The following is a 13,115-nucleotide window of genomic DNA, read 5'->3' on the forward strand; positions in this document are numbered from 1 at the left end:
GGCGACGAGTACGCTACTGCGCCTGACGCGAACAGCAGCGAGTCGAGCAGTGACGAGCGCGGGCCGTCGCCCTCGCCACCACCACCACCAGCGCGACGAGGAAGGCGACCGCTGCCGGCACGCTTGGGGCCTGCGGGACATCCTGCCCCGCCCAAGGCTCCCGCTGCCGGTGGTGCAGTGCGCCGCATGAAATGGACTCCATCTATAAACGAGAACGTCATGCGAGCGTACTATGGGGCTACAGAGGGGGGAACAAAACTATCCGCGTATCGTTCAAGAATACTGCCTCTGTTTCAGGCTCTTGAACCCACCATCATCGTGTCGGAGCAGCGATTATCGGATCAGGTGCGCGTCATTCAACGGCTAAAGCGGTTGGATGACGCGACACTTGATCGGCTTCGCCAGGAGGCTCTCTCTGCTCGCACGGCCTCCACCTCGGTGCGGAATCTGCCTGCCACGTCGCCGGATCCGGTGCCCGCACCCGACCTGGCACCGGGGGCACCGCCGGCTGATTTCAGTACCGACGAGGGGGACGTTGCGAGTCAGAGCGTGAGTATACCTGTTAATGAGCAACTGAGGAGGACTTTGGAAGAGGCGATTACGCAGTATCGCGCCACAACCAATTCTAGGCCACGATTACCACGTTTGCCTATGAATAGACGCAATCTAGCGCTAGTGGGAGCCCTAAACGCTTTACTAGAGCCATACATACGGACTAGTAAAGATTTAGATGATACGCACTCGATCATGTACTGCGGAGCCATCGCGGCGTGCCGTGTTGCTCGAGTCAAGTTTCCGGACGCTGAACGTGCACCTAGGACCGTCGGAGGTGTCCCTGCATGGCAAGCGCGGATCGAGCGTCGTATCAGCTCGTTTAGGACTCTCATTGCAAAGCTGATCTGCTTCAGGGAGGGCAACAATCGCCCTCGAGTAATGCGCTTTGTGAACCAGGCGTTCGCGGGGACGAATATCAGGCCCCGCGAATACATGGCCAATGTCACGGAGCGCATCGACTTTCTAAAGCAGAAAGTCTATGCATGGGCAAACCGTATTCGCCGCTACAGAGAGCGTGTGGATCGATTCCAGCAGAATCGTCTTTTTCAGAGTGACCAAAGGAAGGTGTACCGGAAGTGGGAGGAAACCAACCCTCGTGCGTCCGACACGCGGCCGCCGGATGCTACTGCCATGACTGACTTCTGGCGTAGCATCTGGTCGGTGCCTGTCAGACACACCGAGGGGAGTTGGATGAGTGTTGTCGAGCGTGAGTGCGAGTCCATCGAACCTATGGGGGCAGTCACCATCAGCCCCGATGACGTAAGTTGTGCCATTCGCACGGCCCAGAATTGGAAAAGCCCTGGGCCGGATGGATTGCACAACTTCTGGCTAAAATGGTTTCGATGCTCGCACTCGCGCTTGGCAGCACAATTTCAACAAGCCCTCGAGCTTGGTTCTCTCCCACCTTCCTTAACAACTGGTGTCACCTTCCTGCTCTATAAGTCCGGTAGTACCACGGAAGCGAAGAACTACAGACCCATCACGTGCTTGCCTACACTTTACAAGCTCCTTACATCCATTTTGAGATCAAAAATCAACGCGCATATTGTCGCTAATAACATTTTGGCCACTGCTCAAAATGGATGTAGGGTTGGGTCCCGTGGTACTAAAGAGCTCCTCCTCATAGACATGACTATTTGCCAACAAATCCGATGGAACAGGGGGGCCTTTTCCGCCGCTTGGATTGACTATAAGAAGGCCTATGATTCGGTGCCTCACTCATGGCTGGGGAGGGTCTTAGAGCTGTATAAAGTTAATACAGCTTTGAGAGCCTTTCTAAGCGCGTGTATGAGGCAGTGGACCACAGTCCTTCGTCAACCAGGAGGCGAGGATGACCGCCCTGGCCCGCAGGATTTTATAAGGATTGAGCGAGGAATATTCCAGGGTGATAGTCTGAGTCCTCTGTGGTTCTGCCTAGCTCTGAATCCCCTCAGCACCCTGCTGAAGGATTTGGGACTAGGTTGCCGGCTTCGGAGAGAGGGTGAAGTAATTTCTCACCTTCTTTACATGGATGACCTCAAATTATTTGCACCAAATAGCCAAGATTTGTTGGAGCTACTGAAAACCACCGAAGTCTTCAGTAGTGCCATCAACATGGAGTTTGGTGTCGATAAATGTGCGGTTATGCATGTACAGCGGGGGAAGGTTGTAAATTCAACAAATTTACAACTTTCTGAGACAATGTCTTTCAGATCTATCTCTGAATCAGAAACCTACAAATACCTTGGTATGTCACAGTCGTTGGGTATTGAGGACGAGGGTATTAGACAGTCGGTGAAGGAGCGCTTTTTCAGTCGGCTCACAAAAGTCCTTAACAGTCTTTTGTCAGGAGGCAACAAAGTGCGCGCCTTCAACGCCTGGGTAATGCCCCTACTCACATACTCCTTTGGCATACTAAGGTGGACTCAGACCGAGCTGGACGCCCTGGATCGGAGGGTCCGACTACAGCTCACCACATACCGTATGCTACACCCACGCTCGTCTGTTATGAGATTGTACATCCCACGGAAGTGTGGAGGTCGAGGCTTCCTAAACGCCAAAGATCTCCACAACCGCGAGGTGTGCAATCTCAGGAATTATTTCTTTAACAACGAGTGTGGGATGCATCGTGACGTGGTGGCAGTAGACAGGAACCTTACGCCGCTCTCCTTGGCAAACGAGAACTGGCGCAAACCTGTGGTACTAAGTACTGCGGATCGCAAGGCGGCATGGGAGAGTAAGGTGCTACACGGGCGGTTCTACAAGGCCCTCACGGGACCTGACGTGGACCTGCTCGCGTCGGTGAACTGGTTACGATTCGGGGACCTCTTCGGAGAAACCGAGGGTTTTGTCTGTGCAATTGCGGACGAAGTTATGATGACGAACAACTATCGGAAATATATCCTGAAGGACGGTACGGTCGACATTTGTCGGGCATGCCGCCGTCCCGGAGAGTCACTCAGGCATATCATTTCCGGTTGTTCTCATCTTGCTAACGGCGAGTACTTACACAGACATAATCTCGTAGCCAGAATTATTCACCAGCAACTTGCTCTTCTATACCGCCTTGTGGACCGCGAAGTACCGTACTACAAGTACTCACCTGCGCCAGTTCTCGAAAATAGTCGTGCCACGCTCTATTGGGATCGATCTATTATCACTGACAGGACTATTGTAGCCAATAAGCCTGACATCGTGATAATAGATCGATCGCAACGCCGGGCCGTGCTCGTCGATATCACCATCCCCCATGATGAGAATCTCGTGAAAGCCGAGAAGGACAAGTCCAGCAAATACCTAGACTTGGCTCATGAGATAACCGCCATGTGGGATGTTGATTCGACGATCATTGTCCCAATAGTCGTTTCAGCGAACGGTCTCATAGCGAAGAGTCTCGACCAACACCTTGAGAGACTCTCGCTAGGTGGTTGGATCAAGGGTCAGATGCAGAAGGCGGTGATCTTGGACACGGCGCGGATAGTGCGGCGGTTCCTCTCTCTGCGGCCCTGACCACCGGCAGCTTGGGCCCTGCCCCGCTGCTGGCGGCACCCTAGGTTAGGTTTTTTATAATGTGTTTATATATATTTTGTATTGTTTTGTGAGTGTTTTTATATTTTACTTTTATATTCATATTATAAATGACCTAGCCTAAGACCAAAAATAAATAAAGGAAATAATAATAATAATAAATATTATAGGACATTATTACACAAATTGACTAAGTCCCACAGTAAGCTCAATAAGGCTTGTGTTGAGGGTACTTAGACAACGATATATATAATATATAAATATTTATAAATACTTAAATACATAGAAAACACCCATGACTCAGGAACAAATATCCATGCTCATCACACGAATAAATGCCCTTACCAGGTTTTGAACCCGGGACCATCAGCTTCGTAGGCAGGGTCACTACCCACTAGGCCAAACCGGTCGTATAGGTATAAGTTAGCTGTATATTTTTGTGTTATGAATGATAATATAACCTAACTTTACTTATGTAAGGACAACAGCCATCAAGTCTATGTGCACATAGATGCGTTAATCCAAAACATATCGCGTTACCGACATAATATCCGTTACGCATAAGCCATTCACGAAACTGTCCAACGGTTTGGGGGTTGCACTTTAATGGCTTTACTTATTGACCCCCAAAAACGTTGTCATGAACCTACTAAAGTTCATTACTCAAATAAACAGATCCGTTAATCGGATATAAAGTTACCGAGTAAGCAGAGGTTCTGTTTTTCCTACCTAATGGCGGCGGTCGGCCTTTACATCGGCTTAACTTTTACTGATACCAGTAGTTACTACTATATGCCCGGTGTGCCGTTTAGTCCAATTACAACATTTACAAGCTAAGCGATTAGCGAGCGTACGTACGACCTCTTAATTATTTATTTTCTTTCGGGTCATTATTATTGTCTAGTCTTATCTAACCCTAATTCGTTCAAGCCTCCTGAAAGCCCAATAGTACTAACAAATGATCCTGTTTAATTTAAAAAATGCAAAAACACGGTCAAAGGTAATGTGCCTCCTATGTCTTGTTGTCAATTTAAGGGTAAGGGGGTAATTTAACCGTCGCAAGAAAAAGATTCATACTAAATAAATATGAAATAGTCTATAATATATATTAGTCTATGTCGATTCCATAGATCCCTAACGAATTGATACTCGAACTACTGCGCAGGACCTCGCGCACGCAACGAGGAGCTCTCTACCTAACTGGTATTATGTTATAAATGCATGAGTATGAACGCGGGCGAGTGACTTGCGTTGCACACTGTACGGATGGAAATAAACACTGTCCACACTGACCATTGGTATACCTTAAATAGTTGCAATAAAGTTTACGTGTTGTCGTTGTAACTGTCACAATAATAGTACTGGCAAATTATTAAAATATTTTTATCATAAAAAAGAAAACCAACTTGATAGTTAACAATGTTTAAGATTAAATAAATCGCATATGATTTTAATTTGGTAGAGGTACAGGGAAATCGACCTATTTTGCCAAGAATTGTAATTATTTGCTGAAAACACGTAGCCATCCATTGCACAATATATCGTCACTTTGAACGCTTTGAACGTTTCGGTATGGCGTTGAGTTGACTGAGATTCGGAAAATTTGCCGCCGCGGGGTGAGGTACGAGTAATTTATCCTAACCTAAGCTATAAGACTCAAAATTAGACCTAGATGTACTCTTCAAAACATGTCGCGTAAGTGTCTAAATTACGAAGTTATCATCATATCATTTATTTTAATAATAAAAGAAAGATTATTTGAACCATTTTATTTAAAATGTGTGAACATCACTTTTTTTAAATTTATAAATGTCTTGAGTCTGAGTAGAAATCATTAATACTGTATAAACCAAAGTCCCCCGCCGCGTCCGTCTCTGTGTAATGTATGTTTGCGATAAACACAAAAACTACTGAACGGATTTTCATGCGGTTTTGACGTATCAATAGGCTGATTATTGATAAGGGGTTTATTTTGTGTAACCCATGCAAAGCGGGGGCAGGTCGCTAGTAAAATCATAAAAATAGATCAAAATCAGGATCAAATCTGCTCTTTCGGTCCTATAATAAGAGAAAGAAGTATCCCATTTTTTTCTAATCCATTACCTATTATTGTTCACACTGTTTGGGCATTTTTTTTATTGGGATCGTAGGAACTAACTTAAAAATAACACTAGACCCTATTCATAGTGTTGTGTTCCTGCCGGTGAGTAAGGTTGCCAGAGCTCAACGAAGGTGCGGAGTGTTAGGGTCGGCAACGCGCATGTTACTCCTCTGGAGTTGCGGGCGTACATAGGCTTACCATCAGACGGGCCGTATGCTTGTTTGCCACCGACGTAGTTTGAAAAAAAGAAGGGGCTCGTGATTTTGAATGGAAATAACAAAAAAATACATATCAAAAAAAGTGGTGTGTAAACGGCCTATTCAATGTTACCAGAATTATTTTTTATTCGGCTCCTGTTTACAAAAATTTTGAAAGTACGTAGTATTGGAAATTCGCAGTAAGAATTAATGCGAGTATGTGTTGAATGCAGCGCGGGCGCAGACGCGTGATCGCTCTCGGCGTTCGTAATGTACACGAGAATTGCATGCCAGTGCCAAATCATCGTCATTTGTTACTAGAACTTATCATTGCGTTTGACTTAACAATCGCGTACTGCGTGCGGGAAGTCACAGATTATCCCAAGCAATCTTAAGTTGGTTTCAGTGTTATTAAGTTACCTAATTTGACTCTAAACAGAATAGTTTTTGTTATATATGTAATCAGTTTTATCATAAAATGTATGTGTAAGTAAAAGTGTCGGCTGGTATATAGCTAACAACAACCTTTCATTTTATATAGAGATTGTAAGCACTGCAATCAGCCAAAATACTGGTAAATTTTAAATATTAATTACACCTTATTATTAATGTGAAGGCGATACGATATTCAAGCGGTAAGATGTATAGTGCGCGAAAGGTTGAGCGTGAATAATACATATTTCATTTATCATATATTGTGTATTTTAATTATTTAGTATTGAAGTTAGGATATAATATGCAAAGTTTGGTGCAATGCAATATTGTGGAGTCGTAACTAAAGACACATAATTCCGATCCGTCTGATCATAAGCTGATCATAGCATACAAGAAAAAAGATAAACTGCGCGTTGATATCTTTTCTTCGCAAGTTTATTTGTATATCATAATGACATATTTTATGTAACTAAAATAATCATTTTATTACTTATTCAAATTTAGGAACAAATCAAATTATTTTGATTTATGTTTCCTTTTTAAGTAGTGTACTCTACATAAATTATAAACTAAAATAGATGTCATGTATTTAAAAAAAAATTACGAAACCCTCCAGTGGCGAAGATCGGATTCGGATCGGCGTCTCTAGCTTACTGGGCCAAAAACCATGTTTGCTCGCCCTTAGAGTTAGTCAAAGACGCCTAGTCTTACTAAAATGGCATATAGTCGAGAAATTGGGACCAGTTCCGCCGTGACGGGGTGGCCTATGGGTTCACGGCGTTAGCCCGGTTAGCTTAACGCCGGTTCGTATCCAGCCTTTACCACAGGAGGGCTTCGTCAATCTTTCTTTAATATATGACATCTATGTCAGTTTATCATTGAATTACTCTTAATAATAAATGCTGAAAATTCCTGTCAATATTAAAACAGGAACTATTAAACATATATAGGTACTCCGATAATTATACTGAGAAATATTAGGCCAGTACCAAAAAATCTTACCTTCAGAGATGAGCCGCTCCCGAATCTCCCAGGCGAAGATGGTGGGGTTTTCCCGCTTGTACTGTTCTATCTTAGAGACGACGGCCGGCGTGGCCACCTTTGGCTTGCTTCCTCCGATGAGCCCCGGTGGTCGAAGGGTTCCTAAAATAGGTAAAAGAATGTGAAATTTATGAATCTCTCCAAATACTAAACTTCTATCCGTCATTTTACTCCAGTTGAGAACTACTGGAACAATGTGTACCTGACAAAAATACTCTCAGACAGTAAGCTCTCATTACAATATCAACGGCTCGGTTGCATGACTTGTAGGGATTTGAAGACAACTCTGATTTCAGACGGAGATTATAATTAAGTGGCGGCATTTAATCGATTCATTGAACACCGTCACCTGTACTCGACGAGCGGAAAATAAACCAGCGTTGCACAAATGAAAATACCGAAAATAGCAACACGATGCCTATAGAGGCAATTGCATCGAGCGTCAAACGTGAGGAAACGCGGCTCGCGGCAGTATGACCATTCCTACTCAATTACATCGCAAAACCAAAGCTTTGAAAAGAAGCCATATTGCTAAAGAATATAGGTCCAAATTCCGGTCACTGGTTATATTAATATTTGCGCTATTATGTTCAAAAGGAAGGTGGTCGCGGGTTGTTAAAAACATGGATAATCGAGCACGTTGGCAGCGCCGCGGAATAACAACTAACCAAATTAATATTAATTACAGAATCATTGACATCCATGCAAGCGCACGTGAGTTCTTATTTTATAGTGTGCGCCACTCATTTGTACGGACAGAGCTCAATTATTTAAAAAAAATCGTCCCGGAGAATGTTTTCTTAAGCTCCATTTAGACGGATCATGAAATTGCAAGCGATTTTGTTATATTGCGGTAATTGGTCGATTGATCGAACTTTGCACTTAAATTCTTAAACCATCTAAATAGGGCTTTATTTATCAATAACAAGCTACATCTTCACATTTAAGTATATACAAATTGGAACTGTATTTTTTTAACGTTCGTTAATTTCTTAAACCAAATATATTCAATAATTTATGCTAAACTAACACTGCCAACAAAATTCGGCCTTCAACAGCATCCTAACAAATTGAATACAATGCGATTAATGAATTAATTAAGGTCTTTTTAAATACCTCAGGCGCGGGAGTAAAAAGAAATGTGTTGGTGTGATATTAACACCCGATAATATATTAGCGTTGTGCATGAAAACTATTTTGTCCTGTTATGGAATGGAAAAAACGAAATTTGTGATATTAAATTTAGAAAATCCAATTGTTTCGCCCGTTCAAAATTCAAAGGACAACGATTGTGATATGACGCGAAGGCCTAACTAAAAAATAACAACGCCTAAATCAGTTAGATAATGGATGAATGCGTGCTCCAGAACAATTAGGTAAAAACGCTGGCGAGGCATTCCGGCCGGGCGGGCGTTAGCGCAGCGTTTTTACTAGCTCCCGCGCCTTCGCCGCCGCCGTCCATACCGATACACGCTGAATTATTCATTGCAATATTTATATTCACATTTTTGTCAACGCCATTCTCGATAAATTCATTCGGGTCTTTATGTCTTGATAAAACTAAAGCTTACGACCAAAAATGGGATCGCGTTGCAAGAAACAACGCACCAAGTTAACACCATAAGTGCTTGCGTTGACGCAGTTACATTTATTTAAGTGCATACCCATATTGTTTATGGTACAAAAACCCTACATGTCGATCATATAGTATATGCCGTATGCCGTACCTACAATTTAGATCGCTGTAAGTGGACGTCGGGGTCACGTTAGGGTGCTATTACTGTGTTAATAATTTATAAAAATCGCGTGTAACGTTAAGATTAAATAGAGAAAACGTATTTGCTTAATTATTTCAGTCTAGTTTTAGAACAGCCTGTAATATATTCATAACTTCATTATTATGTAGATCGCATATGTGTAACAATTCTCTTATTCTAGATTTTTATATCGAATATTATATTTCTTTAAATATGTAAGTATAAATACGTTAATGGCAAGTCAGTCCAGGCATCTTGGCTGATATTTTTTCCTTAAAATGGTTTCAACGGTATTCTGTGCCAGTATAATTTATATTATTGAATAATAATAATCTATTTATATATATAAAGGTAAAAGTCCTGACTGACTCACTTAAATCAACGCCCAGAACTTTGGTCCCAAACCGATGGACATAGAGAGCTGAATTTTTCACAATAGGTAGTTTTTATAACGTTAATATCCACTAAGAAATAGTTTTTCAAAACTTTGACCCTCATTTCATCCCCGGGGATGAAATGAGGGTCAAAGTTTGTATGGGGTTCAAGTTTTATTTTAAGCTAGGAATTCGAAACTTCGTACTTACGTACGGAACTTGAAACTTTGTATATGTGCATCTTATTAAAATACAAGAAAATAATTTCAGCGTATTTGAAAAATCATCCCCTAACTGGGTTAAAAAAGGGTTGAAAGTTTGAATCCATTACAAATGCTATAAAACTTCTAAAATAGCAATAATACCCGATTACAAAAAAAAAAATTTCAACATTTTTGGAAATTAAACCCCTAAGGGGATCTAAAACTTCGTTAAAAAGATATACTATTAAAATACAAGAAAACCAATTTCAGCGTTTTTGCAAATTCATCCCCTAAGGTGATGAAAAAGGGGTTGTAAGTTTGTATGGAGATCAAAAAATGTTTTGAGTGCAGGACTTGAATCTCTGCACATGAGCATATTATTAAAACACGCGAAAAATTATTTCAGCGTCTTTGCAAATTCATTCCCTAAGGTGATGAAAAAGGGGTTGAAATTTTGTATGGAGATCAAAATTTTTTTAGAGTGCGGGACTTGAAACTCTGTACATGAGCATATTACTAAAACACACGAAAAGTGATTTCAGCGTTTTCAAAAATTAATCTGTTAACAGGCTTAATAAGGGTTCCGGTTTTTTTCCATTTGGCTACGGAACCCTAAAAGGGGTTGAAAGTTGGAATATATTACAAATTCTTTGAAACTTCTTATAAAGGCATAATAGCTGATAACAAATAAAAGTTATTTCGACGTTTTTGGAAATTCAACCCCTAAGGGGGTTAAAAACGGGATGAAAGTTTGTCTTGGGGTTCATATTTTATAGTAAGATAGGAAAAGTCGTAAAAAGGTATTTTAACAAAAGGGAAAATAACTACTTTCAGTGTTTTTTTTTATTTATCCCCTAAAAAGGTTAAAAGGGGGTTGAAAGTTTGTATAAGTTCAAATTTTATTTTAAGCGAGTAACTTGTAACTTCGTAAAAAGGTATTTTATTAAATGAGAAGAAATATAATTTCGGCGTGTTTGAAAATTCATCTCTCAAGGTGGTCAAAAAAGGGTTAAGAGATTGTATGGAGATCAAAATGTTTATTCGAGTGCGGAACTTAAAACTTTGTATGTTTGCAAGAAAAGTAATTTCAGCATTATTAAAAATTCATCCCCTAACTGGGTTAAAAAGGGGTTGAAAGTTTGAATCTATTACAAATGCTTTGAAACTAGACTAAGATAGTCATAATACCCGATTACAAAAAATATGTATTTTAAAAATTTTGGAAATTTAACCCCTAAAGGAATTTAAAACTTCGTTAAAAAGATATACTAAATAGAAAAAGATATATTAAAATACAAGAAAACTAATTTCAGAGTTTTTGGAAATGTATCCCCTAAGGTGGTCAAAAAGGGGTTAAAAATTATTATAAAGATAAAGAAAAAATCAAATGCGGTACTTTAACTTTGTTTATGCGCATGTTTCAGCGTTTATAAAAATTCATCCCCTGAAGGAGTAATGAGTTGAATTTTTTAAGTAACGCAAAGCGGGAGCTACTATGGCCAGAAACTTGAAGTTAGCACATCAGGTTACATTTATGACGTGTACCTACAAGAAAAAAATAACCGGTCAAATGCGAGTCGGACTTGCGCACGAAGGGTTCCGTACAATTACGCAAGAAACGGCAAAAAAAATCACGTTTGTTGTATGGGAGCCCCACTTAAATATTCATTTTGTTTTGTTCTTAGTAACAGCAACAGAAATACATTTTCTGTGAAAATTTTAACGGTTCATCAGTTACAGCCTGGTGACAGACAGACGGACGGACAGACGGATAGTGGAGTCTTCGTAATATGGTCCCGTTTTTGGGTACCAAACCTGAACAAGTTTTCAAAATGTATCCCCTTAATTACTCAAGAATGCGTTGAAAGTTAGAATCAATGCAAAGCCGCTACTGAGATTATAAAATTAGTATTGTAATAAATATTTTGCACCTACTAAAGACGTAAAATGTTCAAGATAAGATTCCGTAGCGGACGAAGTCGCGCGCAACAGCTAGTATAATCATACAATCGGTCCAAATACATTCCAGCATTTCCTTTTTCTGAGTTTTGTCCATCACGCCCTGGCCACTAGCGAGCCTTTGTTTGAGATCAGGCTAGTATAAGCGCGTTCTCTAATTACTCATAACTATAGGTCAAACGTTTTTCTAAGGTGGTTCGTAAGTAGTTATATAATGGTCAGCTGTGGACTTGTTGAAGGATTGGCGGCATGAAGCTGATTTGTATTGTGTTAAGAGGAAAGAATAGCTTTGCGATCCTAACGAAATAACGGTGTGTTTTCTATGAAATTCCATTTCGGGAGAAAACCGTTTCGACTAACTAAATCTTGACAAATCACTTTGATTTTCGCTTCAGCATAATATATTCTAAATTTAGAGGTTTCGCTTTTTTGAAAAAAAAATCGTGCAAATTTTTAGAAAAAGGAAACCTATAAACCTAGTTTTTCATAGTGTCAATAACATACTTAAAAATCATGGAGAATGGAAAATAGTTGGAAATGGAAAAACGTTTTCTCTTTTTGTATGGACCATCGCGTGGTATATTTCCCTCTTAAGTAAGTAAAACTGTTTTAATTATTGAAAGTAGTTTTGGTCCCAAAACTCTGCTGCTGTCTATTAAATTATCTCTGCGTAAGTTCTCGATAAACCGCCTGAGATAAGTGGGAGACCTACAATTGTTACTCCTGAATCGATCGCTCGCCGAGCTGAATGTGCGTGAGGAATACATAGCCTGAAAGCCATCGCCACCCGCAGCCGACAACCTCTGTTGATTGATAGGTAAATTGCTGGAGGCCGGCACACTGATCATTTTGCGATAATTAAATTGGCCAGGAACGTAATCGCATGACCGAGGGCAATTACGTGCTGCCTAGACAGAGGCGGATCGTGTGAGGTACCGGCAGGTCTATTCCAATGACGCGAAGTTGGGCGATTGGGATATTGCTGACAATATGTAACCGAAAGTATGGTAGATGATGTGTGGCGCAAGCTCAAGCGCGACTTTAAATCTGAAGTTGCATGCCACAACGCAAATCACGGTAGGTGATCTAGTTAATAGTTCTGCAGGGTGCAGTAGTATTTTATTTTATGTTCAGTACCAGTTGAAGTTTAAAAGTAAACCCTAACGTAGGTAAAATTCATTCATCGTAAAATTGCAGTAGCAATCAGCGGACGTCCACTTCAACGGAATAGTTTAACCTTTTTTTTAATAAAGCTAATTGGCGAGTAAAAGAGTCGTGCTTACCCTGATGCGTGCCTATCCTGCAAGCCTGCCTTCAATTTCCATTTAAGGATATGTGCCTACTGATTAGTATTTTAAATATATGTACATTTATTAACTTATTAATATATTTCCCCTCCATGAAATAGGCATGGTTATTTGTATGTATTAATATATTTTAATTATTCAATATTTACTAAAACTATCGTCGTTACTTCTTGGTAAAAA

At 40.8% G+C, this 13,115-nt stretch overlaps 1 protein-coding gene across 2 annotated transcripts in view; it reads right to left on the reverse strand.

Moving 5' to 3' along the window:
- Nucleotides 1-13,115, reverse strand: part of LOC133517444 (paired box protein Pax-6-like) — a 58,494-nt gene that overhangs the window by 12,708 nt on the left and 32,671 nt on the right. For both annotated transcript variants that reach the window (XM_061850770.1, XM_061850771.1), the window contains exon 3: nucleotides 7,297-7,437. In XM_061850770.1, the coding sequence (XP_061706754.1) occupies nucleotides 7,297-7,437 (141 nt within the window). The remainder of the gene's footprint in view (nucleotides 1-7,296; nucleotides 7,438-13,115) is intronic.

This window comes from Cydia pomonella, chromosome 4 (assembly GCF_033807575.1).
Source record: "Cydia pomonella isolate Wapato2018A chromosome 4, ilCydPomo1, whole genome shotgun sequence".
Lineage (NCBI taxonomy): Eukaryota > Metazoa > Arthropoda > Insecta > Lepidoptera > Tortricidae > Cydia > Cydia pomonella.